This window comes from Castor canadensis, chromosome 2 (assembly GCF_047511655.1).
Source record: "Castor canadensis chromosome 2, mCasCan1.hap1v2, whole genome shotgun sequence".
In the NCBI taxonomy this organism is placed as follows: Eukaryota; Metazoa; Chordata; class Mammalia; order Rodentia; family Castoridae; genus Castor; species Castor canadensis.
This window is the reverse complement of record NC_133387.1, coordinates 96,729,394-96,756,779: the sequence shown is the minus strand read 5'-3', so window position 1 is coordinate 96,756,779 and position 27,386 is coordinate 96,729,394. Positions and strand designations below refer to the sequence as shown.

At 36.9% G+C, this 27,386-nt stretch overlaps 1 protein-coding gene across 2 annotated transcripts; it reads left to right on the top strand.

Moving 5' to 3' along the window:
* The first annotated feature begins 201 nt into the window (after positions 1-201).
* On the top strand, positions 202-26,948 carry LOC109697730 (T-cell receptor gamma chain C region C10.5). 2 transcript variants are annotated; one of them, XM_074065347.1, is made up of 6 exons: positions 202-430; positions 533-843; positions 15,084-15,150; positions 22,319-22,648; positions 24,214-24,252; positions 26,381-26,948. In XM_074065347.1, the coding sequence occupies exons 1-6, from the start codon at positions 388-390 to the stop codon at positions 26,521-26,523; spliced, it is 933 nt and encodes a 310-aa protein (XP_073921448.1). In that variant the 5' UTR covers positions 202-387; the 3' UTR covers positions 26,524-26,948. The 2 variants fall into 2 exon arrangements, with proteins under 2 accessions (XP_073921448.1, XP_073921447.1); XM_074065346.1 differs by lacking the exons at positions 202-430; positions 533-843; positions 15,084-15,150 and adding an exon at positions 15,162-18,867.
* Positions 26,949-27,386: the final 438 nt, after the last annotated feature.

Genomic DNA, 27,386 nt, shown 5'->3' with positions numbered 1-27,386 from the left:
GAAACATAGCCATGGGAGGAGAACATAGCAGGTATGCCTTCAGAATTGTGAGCAGTATTTCTATAGTAGGAAGTTGCAAAGAGAAAGGGCGAGTGGGTCACACTCAACCTTCCCCAGCCCCAGCCCCAGCCCCAGAGGAGCATATACAGATCAGGGGTGTCTCTCCACATATTTAACCCTCTTACCCCACCTACCTAGCTCTTATGGTGCAGGGAACCCATCGCTGCTCATAACAGCAGCAGATCATGAAGAAGCCTAGGAAATCACCTCACCTTCTTCTTCTCTGAGACTCCAGGACAGCCCCGCCCTCCTGCCACTGACCTGAAGCCTCCAGCTTATCAGCTCACTTTCTTACCTTCTTCCTGGGAAGCCAGCCTGACAGAGGGGATGTCACTCCTGAAAGCAGTCTTCTTCTCTTCCCTCTGGACTTGTGAGTTGTCTCCACCGCTTCTATCTAGAGGCGATGAAGTTTTTCCTTATTGCTGTTTCTCATATGTCATGTGTTGATGGGGTTTCTTTCCTTTGCTTGCAGTTGGACTTGGGCAGTTGGAACAGCCTGTTTTCTCAATTTCCAGAGCAATAGATGGAAGTGCCCAGGTGTCTTGCAAGGCATCCATTAACAGCTTTAAAAGTGTAGCTATACACTGGTACCAACAGAAGCCAAACCAAGGTTTAGAGTATATAACATATGTTATTGGAGCATATACTAAACTTTCATTAGATGGAAAGGACAAGAAACTGGAGGCAAGTAAAAATTATAGCACTTCTACATCAACTTTGAAAATAAATTTCTTAAAGAAAGAAGATGAGGCTACATATTACTGTGCTTATGGCTACCGCACAGTGTTAGAGTTGCTAAAGTAACCTACTCAAGAACCATATGCCCCAGGTCTGTGCCCACCCACATCCTCCTCAACATGGGTAACCACAAAAGGCTGCTCAACTAGGCACTCAGTCTCCCCTCCCCTCCCTGCAGCACTTTTGAAGTTTCCCAGGAAGATATCATGAGCCTTGCTCTCCCAGTGAGTCTTAAATGGGGTCAGCAATTATGGTTCAAATTAAAGACAGTTGGGCACTATTTCCTACTAAATCAGAGTATCTTGGAACTCTGTAAATATAGGATAGAAGGTTCAAAGCGTAATCTGGTTATTTGTTTCTTGACTGTACAGAGATTTCCAGTAACTGAGTGGTTTAGAAAGAAGGCAAGAAAGGACTATATACCAGGAGAGAAGTGTGCATATGGCAGAGATACTGCTTGTTAATTATAGTACCCCATTTTACTCAGGAGCGTTTCAGATGTAGAGTGATATGTGAAGCATTATAAATGCACAGCTTTTATTGGTATCCTTGGGTCTTGCTGAAGAAATGTAGCTACCATTCCTCCTATAAATAAACAATCAGAGCTTTGGGGGATATAAGAGACCAAAATAGAAATCCTATGTCATAGGGAATAGAATGCAGCTATGTCTCCACTCAGGGACAAAGCAAGCTCTGAGGGTTGCCTTGGAGGGTTCTGCAAGGAAAATCAAATTCCTCAATAAGAGAATCAGACTGTTCAGAAGAAAGACATTATCTGTTCCTCCATTTACAGAGAAAACAAAGATAATATCCCTGAAAAATCAGTGAAGTAAAAAACAATTATTGACAATTACTATTTATTCCTTGATGACTAGTTGGATTTTTGAGACCATTCAAGGATTAGTGGCAGAGAATATTAAATGTAATACAACGATGAAACATTCCTTTCCATCTTCTTAAAAATTTTTAAGACTTTTAACAAGGTGAAAATTAATGAAAAAAATTCTTCCTTCAGAAATTTTTTCCTTATTTATTCCTTTAGTAATACAGACATCTTACTTCATAGAAGCCATGTGTGCAGTGACCTAAGTCCCTGAAATAACTGCAAACATTCATGCTCCATTTTTCTACTCTAAGGATCAGGTTGTGCTAAGAAGTGTAGAGGCTTTCTATTGAAGCCAAAGAAAGGGACACTAGGGAGGTCCAGGTACCTCACGAGAGGCAGACTGAGGACCCCTAGGTCCTACACCCTACCCTGTCCATGGTGATTCCTGCCCCCATTGCTCCACGGTGGGAATGACCAGAGCCCTGACTAAGTCTCAGTAGACTTTGCCTTGTGCCTCATGTTAGTGTATGCATAGATACAAACATAAGAAGGGCTAGGGGTGTGGCTCAAGTGGTAGAGCAGCTGCATAACAGGCCCCAGTCTCTGAATTTAAACCCCAATACTGCAGAAAAGAAGAAAATCAAGAAGACAGAATATTAACCCTTTCCAGGAAGAAATGGATGAAAGGATGGAATTGATCTTATAATAAATTTGTGCTAGATTCTTCAGGCAGATTATTTTATTTGGTCCTCAAAAGACAAATGAAGAGCCCCATTTGAGTGGCTACATAAGGTCATAGCTCAGAGATGAAGGTGGCTAGACTTTCTTAGACATTGATGGGGATGGAAACTTGGTGACACACTCAAGTGCTAAACAGTAGGGAATTATACATGTTATTTATTTGGTTTACAGTGAGAAAAATACCATGGAGCCATTTAACAGGTTTTTGAAGAATTACTAGTTAAGTTGAAAATATTGAATGGAGAATGTTGAACAAAGACCTGGTTTATATAGTAATCTCTAAAATATAATAATTAAAAACTAAAATATATAAAATATTGACAAAAATTGAATAAAAGGAAATTCTCTGAAATTTAAGAGTAGATATTTGTGAAATGAGAGGTGATTTTAACTTTTTGGCATTGTCATAGAATTTATGTATTTTAGCAAAAAGCTTCTATTAACTATAAAGTTATGTATGCATACTAGATTCAACATTTTACTGATATATGCATTTAATAATGGAATTGTGGCCTGAAGAAATGGCTCAAGTGGTAGAATGCCTGCCTTGCAAGCACAAAGTGCTGAGTTCAAACCCAATACCATAAAATCAAAACAAACAAAAGTAAAGTAATTGTTCATATAAAATATAATTATATATATATAAGGTACATTTAAAGTTGCTATATATTTATATTTTCTTACTCAATCATGTTACTACTTGATAGCCCTCTGAAAGAAAAAACAACTACGAACTAAATAAACATGACGAGTACCAGTGGTTTCTGTGAAGTAGAGGGTCATCGTCTATGTCCAGGCCCAGCAACCCACAGTTTATTTGAATAAAGAATAAAGATTAATTAAAGCACAGTTTTGCTCATTGTTTATATAGTACCAACAGTTGATTTTGCAGTGAGTGGACCAGTTGAGTAATTGCAACAAATGCTCACAAAGCCTAAAGTAGTTACCACTTGGCTCTTTTTTAGAACATATTTTCAATTGATGCTCAGAATGATATATTTTTGAATGATAGTTATTTTATTTCATAATTTCCTGTTTCTCAATATTTCCTTGAAGATCCTGTTACAAATCCATCCTTCCCATATTATCTGTGTAACTTTGGTTAAGTTATTTCACATGTATTTAACTAGTTTTCCTCATTTGAAATGGACAACATAATATTAACCCAAGTGAACTGTTGAGAGGACTAACTCAAAAGATACATATGAACTTCTTACAACTGTGTGCAACATGGCTACTGTGTTCAATAATTGAGACAAGAGACTGACCTTATGTCTTTTAGTGCATGTTTGAATGTAAATTACTTAGAATATTACTCTAAATCATTGGCACTAAAAGCTTGACTTGTGAACCAGAAGCCCCAGCTTCACAGAAGACACGCAGAAAATCAAGCCTCAGTCCAGAGCTGCTAAGTCCAAATCTCATTTCACAGAATCCTATGAATGCTCTGAGATAATTTAGTCTAAGTGCCAGGCTCTTCCAGGGATGAGTCTCTGTCCAAGACAACTAGAGTTTATTCAATTTCCATTGAATTGCTTGTCTAGCATCGTCTCTGATTTCTCAATAGAAATAGTGGGTTGTTTATTTGGTGTCTCCAAACCCAAAAAGTATGACAACCTCCAAATTAACTTGAAAATGATGTACTCCACTGTCCATGCATGTGCATTTTTACTTTCATTTATAAAAATGCACCATAAAATCAGTGCAAATTTTCAGTTGGCATTTTATTTCCTGAAAACACAGCTCTTTCTTTTACTTGGTTTTTTTATATGAGTTAGAGTAATTTTTTGTGTTGAGCACAAAAATTTTGTGTTATCATTACGGGACTGTTGCTACTGAAATCAAAATAGCAGGGACCGGGGGAAGGGGAGGGGAAAATGATGTTCATTTCCACAGTCACCACCTTCCCACATCCCCAGCTTCATAGGAAGAACTCTCCCCTACCTGCATCCTGTAAGGATGGGGAAGAGGGGTAATGGTGGAAAAGAGGTGGCGGGAGTTTATCAGTGCATGCTATATACATGTACGGCAATATGTTGAACCTCCACTAATGTATACAATTGATACTTGTTAATAAAAAAGGAAATTCTTTCTTTGCATTAACATCTTTCATGGTAAAAAAAATAACAAGATCTGTTAATAAATTGTGCTAGAAAACCAATTTCCATGAGAGATCCTTGTGAAATACCTTGGGCCCCTTTTCCTGCAGTCCTCAGATCTTAGCTATGAATTCAGAGTACCATTTCCTCTTTCTGCATCAGAACTCAGATTTGAATGGGGTAGCCCTGGGTTTTATTTTTCTTCTGGGCTGCTCGCTTGCCCCATTCTTCAGCTCCTTCTGGGCCGAATGCTGGCAGAATGCTGCTCCTGCTGCAGGTCTGGCGAGCTTCCCTCTGGACATGTGATTGGTTTCAGCAAGGGACATCGTCTTAACCATTGGAAGGGAGGCAGTGGAAAGAAAGGAAGGTTAAGCCACACCATATGCAGGTGGAAGACAGTCACGTGTCATTCACCTGAGCTGGAAAATTCCACCGTGACCTTGAATTCTTCAGAAAGAAAACACAAAGCTCAGATACTAAGTGTAGCATAGAGATCAAATATATACTATGTTAATGAACTTCAACATTTCACAGTGTTAAAACTTTTCAAAAATTTTGGCTTTTGTTTATGTTTCAGATATAAGTAGAGACACTCTTTTCTTACAAATTCTACCATATATCACTAAGAAAAAGGGAAATACTGCCTTTCTAGAATGCTGACTGAAGACAAATACCATAAAAAAGAATGTGTATATGCACTGGTACTGACAAAAGCCAGACCAGCCCCTGAAAAGAATTCTGTTTATTTCCTCAAATGAAAATATTGTCCATGAGTCAGGTGTTAGTGAGGAAAGATATGAAGCAATGAAGAGATGCAGTAATTTGTCCTCTAGCCTTCAAATATACCGTGTGGCTGAGGAAGATGCAGGGATGTACTACTGTGTGTGCTGGTATGCACTCTAGCAAAACTCTCCAGGTGTGTCTCACCTGTGCAGACACACACACCTATTCCTTTCCACCTCCGGGGGTCCTGGTTCTGTCCATACAGCCCTGTACTTCTACACCTGAGCGGGGTCTCAGCAGAAGCCCAAGGGCCTGCTGTGATCCTTCCATCACTAGGAACTGCATCACCTCTCCTTACCCTCCAGTCCTGGGCTGGCTTTTGTAAATGTCTGGGTGGTCCCTGCTTCCCCATCTCTAAGAAGACTCCTGGGAAATAATCCAGTGTACTTGATGGTTTATTGACTCTGAACAAATGAGCAAGTGAGTGAATGAGGGAGAATGCAAGGCCTTTTGAATGTGATTGACCTGCATATCACCTTTCTGTGCCACTGGCTGACAGTGTTACCTGGGAAAGCTATTAGAGCCTTTCATTCTGTTTTCTCAGTTTTACCTGGACATAGCTTAAACACTGCACAGATTTTCTGAGTACTTCATGAAGTCACATCTGAAATTTCATACCATCATGTTCAACAAATCCCAGTGTCTTCCCCATTATAACTTAATAATGTCATTGAGTTATCTCAGCTCATGTGGGGATACTCAGAAAGTCTTAGCAAATTGCATCTACATCCTCTTCCAAGCAACATTAAAGTGGAACTTTCATTCTGAAATATTTTCTTATTTTGGACAAGAGTGGAGAGTAATGAAAAACAGAACTTTTTCATTCAACACTGCTTCATTCATAATGGAAGATAACTTTTCAGTATCTACTACTACACTGACTGTTAGCAGTTACAAGGTTAGTAACTTTGCACAAACTACTGATCTATAAAATGTACATGGTACTGCATAAGATTGTGAAATTAGTCACTTCTTACTATATGCAATGATGTTAGTTTTCTTCCATGCTGATGAGAGGCATACCTAGTTACCCAGAGCTCTTCTAAAATATGGAGCAAAATATAAAACTCAGGGAATGAAAAAGACTTCAAGGATAGGTGTCTTAGGAGGCAATGCATCTTTGGGGAAGAGCACCAGAGGGAGAATTGTCTCAAGGGAAAAGTAACATTGTGTTGTTCTAACAGAGGTATTTCATTGAGGTCTTCCAGAAGCATTACACTGGGGACATGATAAGATGGCCTTGTGACACATCTCTCTGGGCAGGATCTTCATTGGCTCAAAAACAAGCCTTTTCCTCCTCCTGTCTCCTCCACAGAGCCAGGGCTACCACTGTATCTGAGGCTCTATTTATGCTGTCTTCCAACAAGTGACTGGAAATGCCAAGCCCATGGCTTTTTCTTGTGCCTTTGGCTTGTGTTTGTAGGTTGACTTTACTCCTTCCTTTTTCTTATTTCATTACTGTGTGTACAGAGCTAATTATGGACAAAAATAATTCTAAAACCTCCGATTTTACTTCTTGCTTTTCAGATGGAGAACCCAACATGAGACTATCTCGAAGACCAGACAGAACAGTGCACATAAGTTGTAAGCTCTCTGGGGTCCCCTTCCAGAATACCATTGTGCACTGGTACCAACTGAAAGAAGGGCAGCCCCTCAGCCAAGAATTACAAACAAGACAAGCCCAATTCCCGTCTGGAGACAGATGAGAAAGACAGTGATGTCTTTTATCTGATCATTAATAATCTCATCATGGCAGATGAAGCCACATACCATTGTGCCTGCTGGGATCTCAGCGTGTCATAGAGCCGGAAGGGACCTGTAAGAAAACCATGCCATTTTCTGCCCTCAGCTGTGTTCATCGTCCTGCAACCAACTGTGAACTCTTCAATGCTCTCATCCATTGGCTCACAGGTGTTGGAACAGGATTGGGGGTGGAGAGATTGGTGGGGTCCTTGAGATGTATTTACCCAAAGCTTCCCCTTCACATGGGAAGGATGGGGCCCAGAGAGGGCCAGGGTCTTGTCTCAGAGGCAGGCTGTACTTCTATGTTTCAGAGTCTCAGACTAGTTCTTCTTTCTTCCTCTCTTGTGGTCAGTGCTAAGGTTTTTTCAGCAACATCACATTTTGTTGGAAAAGGAGGTGTAATAGCTATGCTTTTTCTTCCCCAGTGATGTCCCCTTGTCTCAACCAGTTCTGACATAGGCCAAGTACGTGTTACCACCCTATTGAGAAGGGGATGAATGTTGATAGCAGATGGACTCCACGCTCCATCTACCATCATGCCATGGCTACTTACCGCCCTTAATTTTGGTAGCTTCCTGCTTATTCTAAAATCTTAATACTTAAAAGAGTCTCCTTGCATATATACCAACCATAATGGCATGTGAAGTTCTGGAAGGAACTCTTGGTATAAGGACTAGATTTTCTTGTCTTCATTGTGAAATCTGATACAAATCATAACTCAGTGATCATAAGCTCTCTTCAAATATGGTGCCACTGGCCTGTTATCACCTTCTTATAGTGATGCAGGACTTTTTCATGTATAATGTCTCTCCAGTCACACCTCGAAAATAATAAGAATAGAAACAACAAAATCTATGTCAATGTATTTTAGGGAAATACTTTTTTTTTGAATGCTTAATAAGTAGCCAAGCAAAGTTATTGATTCCAATCTTAGTTCCTCAATTCAATTTCCCCAACATTTAACTTCAAACTTTCTTATCTTAGTAGTAGTAAAGGTATACTGTGTCCTATATCCCAATAGTGAGGAAGTTTTGTTAAGTGGATAGTATTTTCTTGTCCTTGCACATGTTTTGCCTGTGCTAGGGATGAGAGGAAAAGAGGAGAAAAAGCAACTATTCTGTATGTGAAATCTGAAAGAAGGTCACAGGATCCTGAGAACTCTGGTTACCTGTTAGAAAGTCAGTTAGATCAAAAAGAATTAACCTAGAAGGTAACACCCACGCACAGGAAATCAATGTGAGTCAATACCCTGTAAAGCTATCCTTATCTCAACCAGCAAAAACCCTTGTTCCTTCCTATTATTGCTTATACTCTCTCTACAACAAAATTAGAAATAAGGGCAAAATAGTTTCTGCTGGGTATTGAGGGGGTGGGGGGAGAAGGAGGGGGCAGAGTGGGTAGTAAGGGAGGGGGTGGGGGCAGGAGGGAGAAATGACCCAAGCCTTGTATGCACATATGAATAATAAAACAATAAAAAAAAAGAAAGAAAGTCAACCACAAACCAAACCAAACACCTGACACTATAGTTTGCTGTCAAGGCAGAGTTCTCAACCAAAACTCTAAATACCGTTGCAGTGGACTTCCACATCCTTTTCTAATTTTCATCTCCTTATGTTCACACTGACATACATGTGCATGTGCATGGTAAAAATCTACCCAGGACTATAATAATGAGCTAATTGTGATTCATAAATTCATAGCCTATGGATGTTACAATCACCTGGTATTACTCACAGATAAAGAAATGAAGTAACCTGTAGGATTCAACTGGATATTCAGGTTAAACTAGACCTACTCCTCATAGATTTTTTTCCCCCCTTGGTGCTTGCACATCTGCTCATTGTTTTTGAAGTTTTTATTTTAACCTAGTCATTAGACCATTTAAATTTCTGAGTGGTGAATATCCATCATTATAAACACTGTACCTATAGGGGTCACACTAATCTCTTATTCTGCAGAAAATAGAATTGGAAAACTATGGATTGAGGAAATTCAAAAATAGTTTTTAGAGAAAAGCCATGGAGTATCATTAATATTAAAAATTGGCATTTAGAAGTTCAATGACATCAAATTTTTAACAGAAAAATTTTATTTTTCTCAATGTTTTCTTTACATTTATTTTTAATGATATATACAAACAAAATGCATAAATATTCATATAAAGCTTGGATACATACATACATTCATGTGAATGTTCGAATCAGGGCAAACATTATCTATTCTCTCAAACTTTTATCATTTCTTTGTAGTGAAAATATTCAAACTCCCTTCTTCTAGCTTTTGGAAACACACAGTTCATTATTCTCTGTGGTCACCCTAACATGTATTTGGTTCACAATGACATGTACTGGTAACATTGCTTTTATGAATATACAAATCAACTCTTCTACCTCCTTTTATTTGGCTTAATAATTCTTATGATTCTCAGAAAGCAAACCCCAATATGATACATGGCAAGTTGAAATGCAAATCTTCTGTCTTACAGACCTGCAAACCTCCCCATTGTCCTTCTAACTCTACCCATGAAGTGTGGAACAATTGAAGGCACAAGAGATCACAAGTGCATCTCAAGTCCTGCCTCAGTTTGAACTCTCAAACTCTCAGTGTTTTTTGTTTGTTTGTTTTTTTAATTTGCAGGTAACTATGTTTTACTTTAGTCAGTGTTCATTTCAAGGACTTGTACAATAAGACTTCTTTTCTAATTGACAAAATCTTCACTTTTCTTAATTATCAAGCTCTCAGGTTCCTATTTGACTTTTAGTGGTCAGAATGATTTATTGTTGATGAAGCTGAAAGAAATAAATGTGCGAATGATGCCTGATTCATGGTAGCTCCTATATTTATGAATTTTCTTCCCGTTCACTACCAAAGAGCCAGGAGCCAGGGCTTATCATTCTGGGACAGGGAGAAAGAAATTAGAAAGGCGATTCAAATTCTGATTGTAGAGTGTTAATTTCTCATGATTCTCCCCCAAAGAAGTACTTTTCATGAATCCCTATTCAGAGCAAACAAACATTACTTGTTTGCCAAAAAGAAACGTGGACTCTAACAGGCCTGTGGGCCTATAGGTGAATTGGAAAGTATGTGTAATACCTGTTGTTTCTTGTTAATTACCCAAATTGCAAAAGAATCCTTTTTTTTTCTTTTTTTATTGTATTCATATGTGCATACAATGTTTGGGTCATTTCTCCCCCCTTCCCTCCACCCCGACCCCTGCTTCCTCCCTTACACCCCCAGCCCCTTGCTACCAGGCAGAAACTATTTTGCCCTTATCTTTAGTTTTGTTGAAGAGAGAGGATGAGCAATAATAGGAAGGACCAAGGGTTTTTGCTAGTTGAGATAAGGATAGCTATACAGGGAGTTGACTCACATTGCTTTCCTGTCCATGTGTTACCTTCTAAGTTAATTCTTCTAGAACTAACCTTTTCTCTAGTTCCTGGTCCCCTTCTCCTATTGGCCTCAGTTGCTTTAAAGTATCTGCTTTAGTTTCTCTGCATTGAGGACAATAAATGCTATCTAGTTTTTTAGGTGTCTTACCTATCCTCATGCCTCCCAAGTGTGCTCTCGCTTTATCATGTGCTCAAAGTCCAATCCCATTGTTGTGTTTGCCCTTGATCTAATGTCCACATATGAGGGAGAACATACAATTTTTGGTCTTTTGGGCCAGGCTAACCTCACCAGAATTATGTTCTCCAATTCCATCCATTTACCAGCGAATGATAACATTTCATTCTTCTTCATGGCTGCATAAAATTCCATTGTGTATAAATACCACATTTTCTTAATCCATTCGTCGGTGGTGGGGCATCTTGGCTGTTTCCATAACTTGGCTATTGTGAATAGTGCTGCAATAAACATGGTTGTGCTGGTGCCTCTGGAGTAACCTGTGTCACATTCTTTTGGGTATATCCCCAAGAGTGGTATTGCTGGATCATATGGTAGATCAATGTTTAGATTTTTAAGAGGCCTCCAAATTTTTTTCCAGAGTGGTTGTACTAGTTTGCATTCCCAACAGCAGTGTAAAAGGGTTCCTTTTTCCCCACATCCTCGCCAACACCTGTTGTTAGTGGTGTTGCTAAGGATGGCTATTCTAACGGGGGTGAGGTGGAATCTTAGTGTGGTTTTAATTTGCATTTCCCCCAAAGAATCCTTAAGAGATAGATGGCCATCAAATTCAGAAGGAAGATAGTAAAATTGCAAAACAGAAGAACATGCTTGAACGTGAAGAAGCCTAGCCTCTCCCCAATACTGTCCTTGAATATTTATAAAGAAGTAAACTCTGGACTTCATCTGCTGAGCACATCTGAGATTATTTAAGTGATGTCATTGGTGAAATTGAAATTATGATAGACTGTGAAAGTAAGGGTTTACAGAAGCATGTGACTTTTAACTCTTGTATATTTGAATAACATGTTTATTTTGTTACTTTTTTCACTGAGAAGTCTCTGTAGCTTACTCCTGTACCAGATTTTAGTAAAAACCCCACAAATTTCCAGAAGATGACCAGATGTGAAAAAAGTAGATATGTTATTTTTTTGTTTTGAGATGGCACCTAAACCTTGAAGTGAAAAATGAGACATATCTCCATATTTTTTGATCCTATAACAAATTTGGTCAACTGTAAAATTTGTCATTGTCAAATTTTAGAAGATGATGCAAAAGTTTACCCAGCAAAATTCAAACTTCAGCTTTGCTATCATTATCGTTATTTATTCATTCTCACTTTGAAGTAGAGTTTAAGTTGTCTCTACTGGTCATCTCAGGACATGGTTGACGTGTGTGTGTGTGTGTGTGTGTGTGTGTGTGTTATATAAATTAGAATGAGATAGAAAATTATTGATGTTTTTACTCAGGTCTAAAATATTTCCATTCTTTCTTAAAAAGTTAATTATCTGTTCCTGAATTTTGCATCAATGATAAGAGAAAATGCAGCATTTTTTAACACCTTCTGTGTTTGTGTCTACTCTAGACACATTATTTCATTTGAGCTCTACAAAGAACTGAGAAATGAGGCTCCTTATTTCTGTCATAAAGATGAGGAAACCCAGGCTCTGAGACATGGACATGGCCAAGGTCACATAGCCAAGAACAGAGAAGGGTCTGAACTCATCTTTCTGATGGGTCTTTTCCTTCACCCTCGATCTTCTGAGGTGGTCGTTTGAATTCCTTCATGAAATTCTTCTTCAAACTCTTGAAAGCCTGCTAACATTTATAGCACCAGCCATGGTGGGCCCTCTGTGTCATAGCAGCAAGGTAAGTCCTTAGTTACCTCCTAAGTATGTGTTATCAGAATTTCTCCCCCATCAGCTCCCCTTCCTTTTCCCTTATGCATTTATCTTCTTAAAGCTTAGAGAGATGACACCACTTTTTACCCTACAGCTTTCTTGTAAGTTTCTCATCTATTATTTTATAATCATTTATTTGAACATACAGTACAGGAAATTAAAATTCTCTACATTCTTATTTCTTAAAAAATTATTTTTTGAATGAAGGTTGTCCTACTGCATTCCCAACCCATGTTCCTCTACTCAGTGGATGCAATTATTCTCCAAAATGTTCTTTCATGTGTAACTTTTCCATTGTCATTTTAACTTTAGTCTTCTTGGAGCCTGTCTCATATGGTAATGAGGTAGTGAGACATTTTAAACTTTCCAACATATAACCATTGTTTAATGCCAGTTTAAAGTGATCTTTCATTTCACTTTAATTTAAAAATGCTACCTCATATTTTGAATATCCATGTATAGTTAGAAGATTTTTTTTCTGGAGGATTTCTGCTGTATTTACCTATTTCATTATTTTTACAGAATTATCATGTTATGTCATGAATTTTGTAATAGCTATTAAGGTTTACTATGCCAAATGTCTACTCACTACTATTTTTAGTTTTCTTTATTATCATATTATTAATTCACTGGAGGTATATTGTGACATTTATAAAAGTTTTTACAATATATCATAGTTGAATTCACTTCTTCATCATTCTCCTTTATCCTCCTCCCTCCTTCCTGGAATAATTTCAACAGATCTCATTTTTCTATTTTCATGGATGAGTACATAACATTTCCACCATATTCACCTCCTATACCCTTTCCTTATATTCCCCCCTCTCCAACCTGTACCAACTCCCAGACAGGACCTATTTTACCTTCCTATTCTCCATTTTTGAAAAAAGACATTTTGTTTGTTTAAGATAAATATACAGGGAGTTTAATTGTGACATTTCCATGTGTATATGTATTTTAACCCAAATAGGTTCATCTCCTCGATTTTTCCCCTTTTTACACTAGTTCTTATAGCTAATCTTCCCATAGTAGAACATATGATAAGCTATTGTAGCAATTATGATTTGAATTGCAGTCAGTTTATATTTGGATTTCAGAGACATGGGCCTCCTTATGATGATACTTTTTTCTTTATTAATGTTTCTCCATATATTTGCATTTTACTAGGGACCATTACTAAAACTTTGTACTGTGTTCTTCATAGGTTTTATATTTTCTTATAAATTTAATAAGTAAATAAATTTAATTATTTAATTATAATAAATTTATGATTCATTAGTTATTCTTTTGCTTCTTCTTACTTAAATCCTGTGGTTCTAGAAATATTAGAAATACAGATAATTTTTTTTTCAGGGCTTCATGACTGCTAGGCAGGTGTTCTACCAACTTGAACCATGCCTCTAGCCCTTTTTTGCTCATGTTTTTAGATAGGGTCTTGCTTTTTGCTAGGGTTGGCAAGGACTATGATCCTCCTATATATACTACCCACAGTAGCTGGGATGACAAGTATGTGCCACCACACCTAGCTTTCATTGGTTGAGATGGGGGTCTCATAAACTTTTTGCCTAGGTTATCCTGGAAGCATGAAACTCCTGGTTTCACCCTTCTCTTTAACTAGGATTTCAGGTGTGAGCCATCAGTACTGGATTAAACAATTCTTAAGACTTATAAAATGTTACATCTGGTCTTGGAACAAGAGAAAAGAATAGACAAAAAGAGATTGAGTATGGGTCATTGATGTGTACCAAAAGTACAAAGAAAGGGTAATCAACCCCTTCAAGTAATAAATTGGAATTCTCAGTTTAAAAATTCTTTATAAGTCAATATAATATTATAAAGTGATATAATTTTCATCCAGCCATTTCATCCTCTCTAATTAGGTTAGTGGTTCTGAGATTTCAAAAATGGATAGCTGTCCACCATGATCACATTTATTCCTTCATTCTCAGGGGTAGAGGCCATGTCTGCTCATGGAAATTAGGCAGGGACAGGGTGGGTCTGAAGTGAAGATGGTCATCAGAACCTGTCCTCCTAAGTCCTTGCAGCTGGACACCATATGCACACTCTTGGGAATGCCTGGTTGATTCTGGGAACTCCTTTATTCCTATTCTGAAATGAGTGACATAAGATCAGAAAACTGCCTTCAAGAGTTTTATATCAAAGAACAGAATTTTTTCTACATCGTAGTTTACATAAGGAATGTGTAATTTCATGGGAGATATAATTATATATTTATTCTCTTAATCCAAGAAAAATAATAAGTTAATACAGAACATATTTTCTCATTTTGCATTGATCTGATCATTATGCCAAATGGAAAAAGTGGTTTTACTGAAAATAGAGACCTTGGATCATATTTCTCAAATGTGTTGATACATTTGCATATTCAGTTACCACAGCACTTCTTCCATTCAGAAATTGCTAAGGGAGATGCCTTGGTGTTTATGAGAAAAGGGGAATGTTTCTTTGATGCGATCTCTGAGCAGTTTTAACACAACTGAACACCTGGAAATGAAAAAAGAATTCTTAGAACACTTTTCCTGGAACTTAGAAAAGTATTTGGTTGACCAGTTGGCCCAGCAATCTTATTTCCTGCTCTAACTTTTTCCATTTTCTGTTGGCACTTTCTCATGATCACTGCCTCAGTAGAAACCAATTTATGAGATTAGTCTATGAGGAAATTTATAAACTATCAGATGCCACAAAACCTATATTCAATGATTTCAAAGGAGTCCAGAAGTTCAACATGTCAGGACAAAGTCGTTAAACTGCTTGTCATGTCATGAAGATTTTTGTAAAAGCTGTGAGCATTGTGATAGCACTGGCTGGATCAAGATATTTGGAGAAGGAACAAAGGTCATAGTAACTGCCCCTGGTAAGTAAATTTCTCTTATTATCCTAATAATGAAAAATGGATAGGTGCTTTTTAGGACAAAAACCAATGATGACCATTCTTATCTAACTCTATCCATGCATAGAAAGTTTGCAGGTACTACCTACTGGATGTGGAAGGAAAACTACTTTCTAAGTGATTTCTTCCCTCCCTCTCAGTGAGTAGATTGAAATTCTAAATTTAAAATGCACATCACAAAAGAAAGCCTCAGACTAGACATTAAAATGTCTTGAGGACCGTGTCCTTAGGCAATTAGTGTAAGTTATTACTTTAAAGGTGCTTTTTTTGTAGCAGTTCTTGTAAGTAAGAATCCTCAAAATGGAATTTTGTTTCCTTTCTGCTCCCTTCTCTAGACAACCTGAAAAATCTGGATTCTTAGTTTTGATCTCTTACCCAAGAATAGTGAAAAACTTAATTGTACAGTAAATTGATAGAGGACATAAATGAATTATACTTCTTATTTCTCTAACTTTGTGTAGGCTAGGCTGATTTTTTAGTCAAAATTCATGTCCCTGTGACTCTTGTTATATTGCCTGGAGATTGCCCAGTTTACTGGGATTTGTAGCTTTCACAAACCATTTCTGTCCATTTCTGACTCTTCATGGTTTTACATTCTCATTTGCTTATTCATTCTTTCAGTAAATATTTATTGAAGGCAGTTTTTGTGGTGTATGCAGGATATAAAACTGTCAACAAAACATGTACCTAACAATTAAAGTGATTGGATTAGTGTTCCAGATTTTGGGCTGATTGTGCCTCCTCGTGTTCTTCTGCTTGAGGCTGCCACAGAGGCAGAGAGAAGAGGTCCTGGGTTCATGGGCTCTTTTCCTTTCTTAATTTGTGTAGTAGTTATTGATTATAAAATTCATAAACAAGATGAACATCCTTAATCCAAAAGTGTGAAATTCAAAAACATCCAAGCTCTGAAATGTTTCTGGTCTTAAGCTTTTTGTATGGAATGTTAAATATGTACTTTGTTTAGTGGAAGAATTTGATGAAATGGCCCAATATCATACTATTAAAAAGAAAAATATTAGCTAATTTTTTTCAGGCAGGATACCATGCTAAAATATACCATGTTAGTGCCATTAATCACCTGCCCTGTAAAATAGAACCTCTTACTCCCTTTTGACAAGTGAAGACACTGAGGCACAGGTGCAGTTACTTCTTAATCACTATACTAGTAATTGGGCAGCTTGGGACCCAATTGAGATTTGTTCATTTTAAAACACCTAGTGTGGAACTTACCTGATATTACAAAATTAAGTTGTGTTTTTAGGCTCTGAATGTTCCTCTTCTATATCTTGACCTATTATATGGACTGTTTCATTGACTAATTAGTAACAACTCACAATTTATATTATTGTAGTATGGTACTGTAGTTACCTTTTTCTCCTGTTCAGAAGATCATGGATATCATATTTATAAGCATTTATTAACTACTCAAGATATAATTATTAGGGTACTTCTATAGAATGACAAGTCATTTTGGCAGTATTCCCTTGAATTTTATTTTTATATTGGCATCAAATTTGCCAGAAATAGTGAAGCTTCTAAGAGTTGTGGCAATTGTACAAAACTATGTTCTTCAGTTGCATAACTCAAAGGGGAATAAAGGAGAATTATGGAGAAGAGTGAATTCAAGCATGACATATTAATATATTGTAAGAACTTTTGTAGAGGCCACAATATACCTCCAGCATAACAATAAAAAAATAGAGAATTTACTTTATAATCGATCCAGATACCCATCTCTACATTCATACAAATCAGAAAATACCCATTAATCATTTTGAATATACACTTTAAATACTCATATGTGATTACTATTATTGTTGCCATTTGAAAATTATAGAAATATTAATCTAGCCCAAATGAAAACTCTTGGTTCTACTGAGAATCAAAACCAGGGTCTTGAGTATGCTAGGCAAGTGCTTTACCATTGAGCTACAAGCTCAGCCCCGATAAAGACTTTAAGTTAGCAAATTTAGAAGATGCTGGAACACCCCTAGAAAAGATAAAATCCAACATATGTGATGCAAGAGAACAGTGAAAACCCAAGCTGCTACACAGTGTAGGCTCAGTCCTTTAATTCCTGATTACACACAGATCTAATGTGATTTGTTTCTGCTTAATATCAGTAAGGCCAATTACTATTTATTTACATAGTGACAAAATATTGGTGCAATTTAAAAACAAGCACAAAGGGAGTTTTTTTAAGGCTTTTGAGATAATGGGTAATGGATGACAACAATCAAAGTGTGATCCTGGCACAAAACTCAAATTACAGGTAAATTTTCTTTCGATCCTGCTGGGTAAAGTGGAGAGGAGAAGCAGACAGGCAGGTGCTTCAGGCCCCAGGGCAGGTGTTGGTTCAGAGTTCTTGAATTCATCCTGGTTTGATCACTCTTCATAGTGTGTTATCCAGAAAGACCAGGCAACTTGGTCCATGTCCTAAGAGGCAATATTGTATGTAATATCACATGGGATACATTAACAAGGAGTTCAGAGCAACTGTGGATACATGGGAGATGGACGTGTAAAATTTTATTCTCAAAAGTAAAAGAAAATGTAGTGGAACACACATGTTTTATTAAAAGAAGCACCCCAAAATTTCAGTATGATATTTGTTCTATTATAAAATTAGAAAGAATTTCAATGCATGAATCCTTTAGGAGGAAAGTAGATATCAATTAGACATTACCATCCACATTAATTTTGAAAAATTCAGGAAGTGGTTGTTAAATTCATTGTTATCACCACTGCCTCAGTGCTCTGGGCCTTACAATGTTTAACATCATATGTACATGGGGACCCTCAGCAGCTAAAGCCAGGCAGATAACATTGAGTGACACAAACTGACTCTAAGGACCAAATTTCCTGCCATTCTCTAGTCATTTGGCCCGGAAGGGCCAAGCCAGGATGTGCCCAGCTGGGCTTCACAGGAGCTGATTGAAAAGTTTATGGCTGAACATTCTGGTGAAGGCTTGAAATTCACGTGTTGTGCTGCTGGATGGGCAAAAAGCCATTATTTTGGATAGCAGATGTAAAGCAGTTCCATGCACTGACTTACATGCTGGCTTGAGCCAGGGTTCTCTTGATTGTCCTAAAGGGCAGCACACACAGATGGGAGCCTATTGAAGCTTTGGTGTGTGCAAGGGGGGCTTCCTGTGATGATGGCTTCTAAGTATATTAGAGCAAAGTAGAAAGCAAAAGGGGAATATATCTACTTTATTGCTTAATTTCTGTGAGTAATGTCAAGGTTTGGCCCTTTGAGGTTAAAATATGTTCAATAACAGTCATTGCAGGCAGACTGCTACTTATAATAATGATGATGACAATAATACCCTCTGTATTTCTACAATATTTTTAACCAATTTGTTTTCTTATCTTGTTTCATTTGGGTCTCACTTCAGTGCTGGTAGTAATGTTGAACTTATTTGCAGTAACATCATTGTTTTCGAATAAATAAACCACTATAACCTTAAAGTCATTTGACTTGTTCAGCTGCAGAACTTGTTATGAGCAAAATGAACCAGGGCCAGAACCCTAGTCTCTTAAAAATTCCAGACCATCATGTTTCCAATGGAATTTAAAGCATTCTGAAACACTAAACTAATCACATGTTTTTGATATGGTCCAAGTCACTGTGGAGTTATCAGAAAATCTTCGGAGGAGGAACAAATCTTGTTGTCACAGGTGGGTATCCAACGGGAGAATGCAAAAGTCAATAAAGAAAAGGCAAAAAATGATCATATTGGGAGAGTTAAAAGAATGCTTAAACAGGAATGTGATTGAGATTTCATGTAGAAAACTTAAGAGATTTTAATATAAGTCCTGTGCTAAAGTAGAGGAGGGAGAACATTGTACAGTTATTTTAACAAGATTTGATATAGTGTACATGTGGAATTCTATAGAGTGCTCGAATATAATGTATGAGATGATATCATTAAAGTGTTTGACCCTGGGATAAAGTTTACTATTACAGGTAATTATGTAATAGAATCAATGGAGTAGATATGTTCCCCTTTCTCATGGTTAAGTGTCATGTGAAAGAGTCTGGGCTTTGCAGCTAGGCAGACCTGGAGCTCTGGCTTCTTCACTGGCTCTGACTCAGTAATCTTTGGACATTATTACTTTGCTCCCAGTTCCTAATTCATAATATGAGATAACAGTATAAACTCACCAAGATTATGTGAGAATTGAGTGAGATAATATGACTGAAGCTCTCGGCTCATTGTCTAAACCATAATAGATGCTCAATAGATGATTTTCACATTCAAATGGAAATGGAGAATTGTCTCCACAATGGTGCTCTTAGCCAATATTATTTACTACAGAGTGAAAATTTTCCAGATGATGCATCTCTACCTTAACTGCTAAAAATGAAGGTTGCCTTAACATTAACTCACACAGAGGTTTTAATCTCTAGGTATTTGCTTTTCTCTAGCAAATATTTTCATCACTTGTCAAGAAAAATCATACAAAAATGTGTTTTAAAGTTTTTTGTGTTATGTACTTTGAAATTTAATCTTTTATCTTAATTGATAATTTCTCTAACATCAGTATTTACTATCTTACAATTTATAGCCAGTAAGATTAGGATTCTGCTCATATTAGAAAACAACTTTAAATTCCTAGAAAATATTCATAATATAAGATTAATTATAGTTTGAATGTTATCATAAATCTGAAATATATTTAAATATGAAATAGCTCTAGCTATTTATTTGATGAAACAAAAACAAAAAACAGAGAGCACTCAAATACATCCTCAAAAAGATACATCCTCATATTTATATTTGAAATATACTTTCAATAGAAGATACATTTGAAAGATAAATTTGTATAAAATTCATTTTCCTGCGTCTTAGCACACAAACCTCTTAAGCAATTTAACTCATAAAATATTGTTTGATTGTGCAAATGAATATACCTAAATGAATTGGACAGGTTTATTTATTTTTTCAATGAATAAAATATATGGTAGAACTTTTCATTGTTCAAATAAAATAGGATAGCTGCCATCCTATGTTTCATGAAAAACAATTTTGATTATGAAAAACACTCTTAATAAATACATTTAAAGGAAAAGTTGTAAATGGTTATGTCTTTCAAACAGATTGAAGATACTTACGATTTAGTCAAATGCATTCTTTAACAGTGAGTCAACTATTACATTGAGAAAATTTTAGAAATCCAAGATTCATTTCCTCCTCAAAAACAAGAAATTTTAAAGAATCTATCAAAGAAAAAGAGAGAGAAAAGAGCAAATTGCGTGGTACTCTACACATATAAGTTCCTCAATGGATTTTCAGTTCCTAATTATAATGAATGAGAAGTGTTCCCATGAAGAAACACAAGTTCCTCAGATGAAAATTAGATTTATTAATATATGGAATAGAGACACAAATTATAGAAATATAACGTATAATTGAAAACTAATATTATCTTTTAAAACATGCTTTTAAAATTAAAAGTAAAGTATGTGGTTGAAAAAATATACAGTACCTTACTATGTGCACTAAAAGCAAGAAATTAAAATTAGCACATTGTGACTCAATTCTATTTATAGCATGCTAAAAATACTAATATTGTATGCTTCCTGTTTTGTATAAAAATTAGGATATTTGCTATATGGTCATAGATCAAGAGCCTTTGTTCATTTCTTATCAAATGAGAAACCTAATTATTAGAGGCACTCCAAATTAGCCCAAAGCATGTTAGTAAAGCATTTGAGTTTTAATTGGAATTTAGAAAGTATTCCAATATTTATATTTTCAATCATTAGATTAAAAATAAATGTATAACAAATTAACATTCCAGATACATGTGATACGTCTTTGTGAACATAAGATGCTTGGTTATATATTTTGACATTATGTTTTCAAGAAATTCTGAAACCATAAATTTTATATTACATCATTTTCACCCAGACTTTAATCAGCAGGTTAAGATGAAAATCATTAAGAGCTCCAAAACAGTTAAGTAGTATATAGGATAGATGTTAATTTGTGGAGAGATACTGATTTACGGATTTGCAGATGCATAAAGACCCTCTCCTAACACAGTCAATTCATACTAAAGCACGCATGAGAAGGTGTATTCTTAGTCTTGCTTCAACCTAAATGAAATCTTAAAGCAATGTGGATTTGGTGAACATTTTCCAAAGCAAAACAAAAATTTCATAATCACATCAGATGTTATGATTAACACCAGAGCATTTCTCAAAATAATCCTCAAAGTTTCATTAGGCGTTGTAGAAATGTTGCTATTTTACTTTTAAATTCAAGACACTGTGAATAACTTGGAGGCACAGTTTTAAATACTGCCTGACCCCAAAACCTGAAGTAGTTCAGGTGTGAAAATGAGATGTTGGGTAAAGACACAGATTAACTAGAAGAGCTACAGGAATTTCAGAACAGAGCAGCATGGGGTCTGCATTTGAAGCAAAGAAATCAAATTCATAGATTGTAAATATGCATGGAAGTAGATCCCCATTAAAACAAGAGACTGCATATAACTACAAACAAAACTGAAAACCTTCCTTCTGACTTTTATTCGTACTAGAAATCAGACAAATAAGGTGCAGTGTCGAATTAGCTAAATGAAGACTGGGTTACTCAGAACTGCAGAGTATGGAAAGAGAGTTACATGCCGAGAGAGCATAAGTGATAAAGAATGGGGAAGGGAAGCACATTACAAGGGACCTCAGATCCTCATCTGTACAGAGATCATGAAAGTTACCTGTTCTCCTTCCCCTCTTCTGCCAGCCACTATGATAACATGCTCAACTATGAGAAGCAAAGGGAATTTAAAAAAGACAAAGTGATTCGTGAAGGCTAGAAGTCTTCATTTGAAAGTTAAAAAACTATACCCCATCTTAGCAGTTGAATAAAGTGAAGGCTGAGATCTGGCTTTGCACTTCCAACCTGTGATTTTTAGAAGTTACTTAATTTCTTGAGTCTATGCACAATTGTGAAGTAATAGCAATAATAATACGTTGCGACCTGTTGTGGATGTCAGGCCATGGAGGTCACTAATTCAGTGCCTACTTTTCTTCCTAATGCTATGCATGAGGGTGTCCAGACCATTCATTGTATGGGTTTCTCTAATAATTCTTCTTTATTAATTTTCCATTCCCCCACAGATATAAGCCTTGATGCAGATATTTCTCCCAAGCCCACTATTTTTCTTCCTTCAATTGCTGAGACAAATCTCCATAATGCCGGGACATATCTTTGTCTCCTTGAGAAATTTTTCCCTGATGTTATTAAGGTCCATTGGAAAGAAAAGGGTGACAATAAGGTTCTGGAATCCCAGCAGGGCAACACGATGAAGACTAATGACACATACATGAAGTTCAGCTGGCTAACTGTGAGTGGAAAGGCAATGAATAAAGAACACAACTGTATCGTCAAACATGAGAATAATAAAAAAGGAGTTGATCAATACATTCTCTTTCCTCCAATAAAGAAAGGTATGTATATCTCAATGCGAAAATGCCCTTCCAGAAAAGGGACAGGAATGGGTCTATTCCACATTTTCTATCATGTCTCAATGAAAAGGGATGTAAGTACTTTTAAAATGATATTATATTTAATGGAAACATAAATACTCTGATATTTTCCTATTTATAACTATAGACATTTTGGAGAGAAACAGTTGAAAAACTTGCTTAAACTTTCTCAATTTTATTTTCATCATCCAAAGTGATGTTTTCTATGCTTATTCATTTATTATTTTGATGGAACTGGAGTTTGAACTTGCAAAGCAGGCACTTTGTTGCTTGAACACACAGCTACAGGCAGTCCATATCACTTTGGTTATTTTGGAGATGAGGTCTCACAAACTATTTCCCCACGCTGGCCTCAAGCCATGATCCTCCTGATCTGAGCCTCCCACCTAGCTAGGATTACAGGGATGAGGCATAGGCACCAGGTGACACTGTTAAGTGAATAAATGAAACAGCCTATATGAAAGCTCCAATCAACTCAGTACATGATAAACACTACCCTAAAGTTTCCACTATTAATGACTTGACAGGGAAATAATAATTATGAGTATTTTATGAATGATATACCAAATAAGCAGCCATTCACTGCAAGGATGCTATACATAACATGTAACCTACAAAGAATTAATTCCTGTTTGACAAAATGCTCAATGAATGAGCCAGAATATGGCACAATAAAAATTAGAATAATCTTGACCCATGCAGTTTTATGGAAGCTTTGATTTTTTTTTGAGTTTTTATTTCATTTGTCACTGTTGGACAGAGTTTCATAATTAAAGATTTAAGTGAGGATAATGGACATATGCAAACATGCTTCCATCCTCCATAATGAATGCATTTCTTGCCAATGGTAAGTGCATCTCAAAAACCAATTGCTACACTAGTAGCATATGCCTGGCCCACATAGAAATGTGGGTGGTAGATTAGAAAGAGTTAGTATCCCGAGGAGGATGTGCTATAGTGAAGAACATGCTCTTCTAATCACTCAGAGTCTCATAGGGGTCAAGCACCATGTCCCAAAGAATCCCTTTGATGCAATAGGGTGCATATCTAGATGGCTGGGCAGACAATGGGATGTGCAGGGCTGGCTGTGATCTGGTAACTTACTTTGTGTCACAGTCCTGAATGTGCAAAGAATAGTTCACAGCTTCCAGAATGACTATGAAGAGCAATCCTTCTGGGCTTTCACTGTCTGGATTTCTCATTGAGGCTTCCTCCTCTAGAATCCTTAGTCTCTGCATTGATCAATGAGGGCTTTATAGTTCCTCAGGACTATGCATGGTTTGGCTGCTTTCCATTGTAGACTATCTTTGGACATTATACTACAGTTAGGGTAAAAAATATCATGTATCCTCCATGAACTTCCACAATATGAATGATATCTTCTGAATTCTCTTGTCTCTCTGTGGACTGATGATATATGTTTATTTATATACACATACAGATACATGCATATATGCAAAAATACATACACACTGTCAAATAATGAGCCTGAATAATAATCTAGTCTTTGTTTCTGTTTCTCCTAGTTTCTATGGATCCAACAACTTGCTCGAATGATGAAAATGGTAAGTTTTAATGTATGTTGACCTTCACACTGTGCTATCCCATTTTGTCACTGTGGATTATTTTAACTTTTGAACAGCCTTGGCTTAAATCATAAAAATCAGAATGGCTGGATGTTGCAGAATGGGCTCACTGATATTTTAATTAATAACATGCACTACCTAGGCATCTTTTTAATACAGTAAACTACTGGTTTGGATATGAGATGACTTTAATAAGAGGACACAGTGATATTATCTGAACTATTTTGACAAAAGAACTTCATTCCTTTCATTCTGTGTGTTCTATGTTTGTAACAGCTGAAAAAAGCATACTATCAAATTCATTCTAGACTTTTTAAGGCTAAAACCATGACTTGATACAAATGAGTGCATTTTACGCAGAAGGGTTTGGGCTCTGCTCTGTGTGGTTATCTGCTTAATCCTCTTAATGCTCCTATCATGTGGTATCACATGGTATAGCAGATTTCCTCATCCTACAGATGACGAAAATGAGCTGAGATTGACTGAGTCTCTCACACATGATATATAGCTAGATCTGGGCCCTTAAGACAGGCCATCAAGTGAAGGTCTCTGTTCTTCTTCTCTGTATGATTCTGTCCTAATACAGAGTCATAGAGCAAGAAATTCCCAAGCCAAGGCCCCCAGTCATTGACATCTGGTTTGGGTGGCTTTAGGGTACCACAGACTGGACTGCATCCAGATCTCTTAATGGTGAGTTGTGTGCATATGGGCCAGTGACTTCCATTCTGTAATACTTTGACTATCTGCACACTGAGAATAGTTACCCCAAACTCTCAGTTATCGAAGAGATAAAAGTCCATATGTGAAATATGCAGGCTAGTTTTTCTTATTTAGAAAACTCAGAGTAAATTCTAGTTTCTGTGCATTTCTCCCTACTTATACACCAAGAATGTGACTTGAAACTGGCTGCAGCCATGCTGACATTTCCTCTCTTACCTATTTCTTCCGTTTCCCACATCCACAAGGCTCTGGAACTCAGCCTCTATACCCGGCAGGAAGAGGTGTAACCCTTCCCTGATCAAGAGCAAAGAATTATGAACACATTTTTGAGAATATTTTCTACACAAAGGGTTAATGATTCTTGAGTTCTGATTATATGGAAGATGGAACATATAAAATGGAAATTTCCACAGGAAGAGACTTGCTCTTTGGGTCCTCAAGTTACCACTTTAATTATCTCTAATTGGCACTTGACATCACATATATTTCTATAAAATTTGAAGGGATATCAAGTGCAATAACCCCGTAATATTATAGCACCAATGAGAGACATTGAGAAAAGGTTTGTGAGTATGTCACAGCCATGGAATATCTTGGGAATTTAGATTAACCACTTTCTTTCATTTTTTATAGTGCCCTTAAAAAAAAAATCTCCCACCCACTGGGTTGAAAAACTCATCAAATTTCCATGGATTGAACCGGATTATCACTCAGTGTGCAACATGTCATTGTCCAGGTGCTCCTAAATCAGCAATTCAAATTCATATTTAGGTTTAACTTTGTGATGTCCTATGAATTTATTGCACTTGGAGAACAGAGTTATAGAGAAGAGATGAATGTGTTTTTGTAGTCATCCTGGGGTCAAATCCTGGGACAGTCATTTTGTAAAGTGCCAGGCAAGTTACTTCTTGTCTTTATTTTCTTTGTTTGCAAAAAGGGAATATAAATAGTTTCCCTCATTTATAGGTTCTTATAAACATTAAATGAAATTAAAGCTTTACATACAAAGCTCTTAGAAGAATGTTCAATGAATGCTATCTAGTATATTCATATAGAGACATGTTGGGGTGAAGATATTCTTCAACCTAGTTATCACAAATAATTTCCCCCATTTAACTTATTCCTTAACAATGTAGCCTTAATTAGAGGGTGTTTTTCAATATTAGGAAGGTTCTAAGGGAATTAAGCAGGGGTTGTTAATTGACTTGCCTTGCGAGCAGAATCTTGCTCTTGATGGTTCTGGTGACAGTGGTAGGTGTTGATTTTTAGGTTTTGGTGGGGTGGTATCATGTCAATGTAGGTCATCAGAAAACTATTTGTGACATCCATCATGATGATATGTCCCACCCCATAAAATAGTTGAAACTAATTATACAATTTCTTTTAGATGTGTTGCGGGTGCAGCTGACAAACACCTCTGCCTACTACACCTACCTCCTCCTGCTCCTCAAGAGTACAGTGCACTTGGCCATCGTCATCTTCTGCCTGTACAGAAGAACAGATATGTGTGGCAATGAGAAGACTTCCTGATGAATGGTGGAACAAAGGGTCATCTTGTCTTCATGGTTTATTATCCCAATAATGTCTGCTGAGGATGCAGCTGGGCTTGCTTGCTAGGTTCAGGCTCCTTAAGGTCACATGTGTATCATCACTTGTTGTTAAATAAAGGTTTTCAAATTAGTGGACAAACTGAGCTGCTTCACTCTGCAAAAAGGAACAACCCATGGCAGTGCCTTTCTTCACTATCTCCATTGTCCCCTCCAGCATCCCAACCCATCCAAGGTCTAAGGCCTAGTGTGCACAGCTTATAGCTCCTAGTGACAGCTCTTGTTGCCCTTTAACTAGGTAATACCCTGAAAGCCTCCATTCTACACACTCAGAAGAGCTTTCTTTGCCTCTTGAATTCTGTGCTTTGTTTTTCTTAAGAAACAAATAAATAAAACTAGTAAAACCTGCATTTGTACATTGGTGCTTTAATTTAATGAAACTGAATTCAAAATCCAAGGTGATAAGCAACATGACAATTGAGCCATGAAGTTCGGTGTTGGTTGTTAACAAGGGTTGAACACCACTGTCTAATTCTGTCCCTGTGATGGTGGTTTTGATTCTTTCCATGGGGCACTGGGTCATAGAGGAGCCACAGTCATCTGCAGATGCCCATGCTACTGCTCTTTTAAAGGTCACCAGATTCAAGTTCATTTGGTTTGAGATATTTTGATGGCAATAGGAAACTCACACTGCGTGCTCAGCTCAGTACTGGTGTTTCACAGCAGAGAGCCAGTATGATAGAGGATTTAAGCAGAGGGCCTGGCTTTCAAGCTTAGGTTTGGAGTTTAGTATCTGGGTGACCTCAGATAAATTAATTCCCTGTGCCATAAAATGAAAGTAGAATG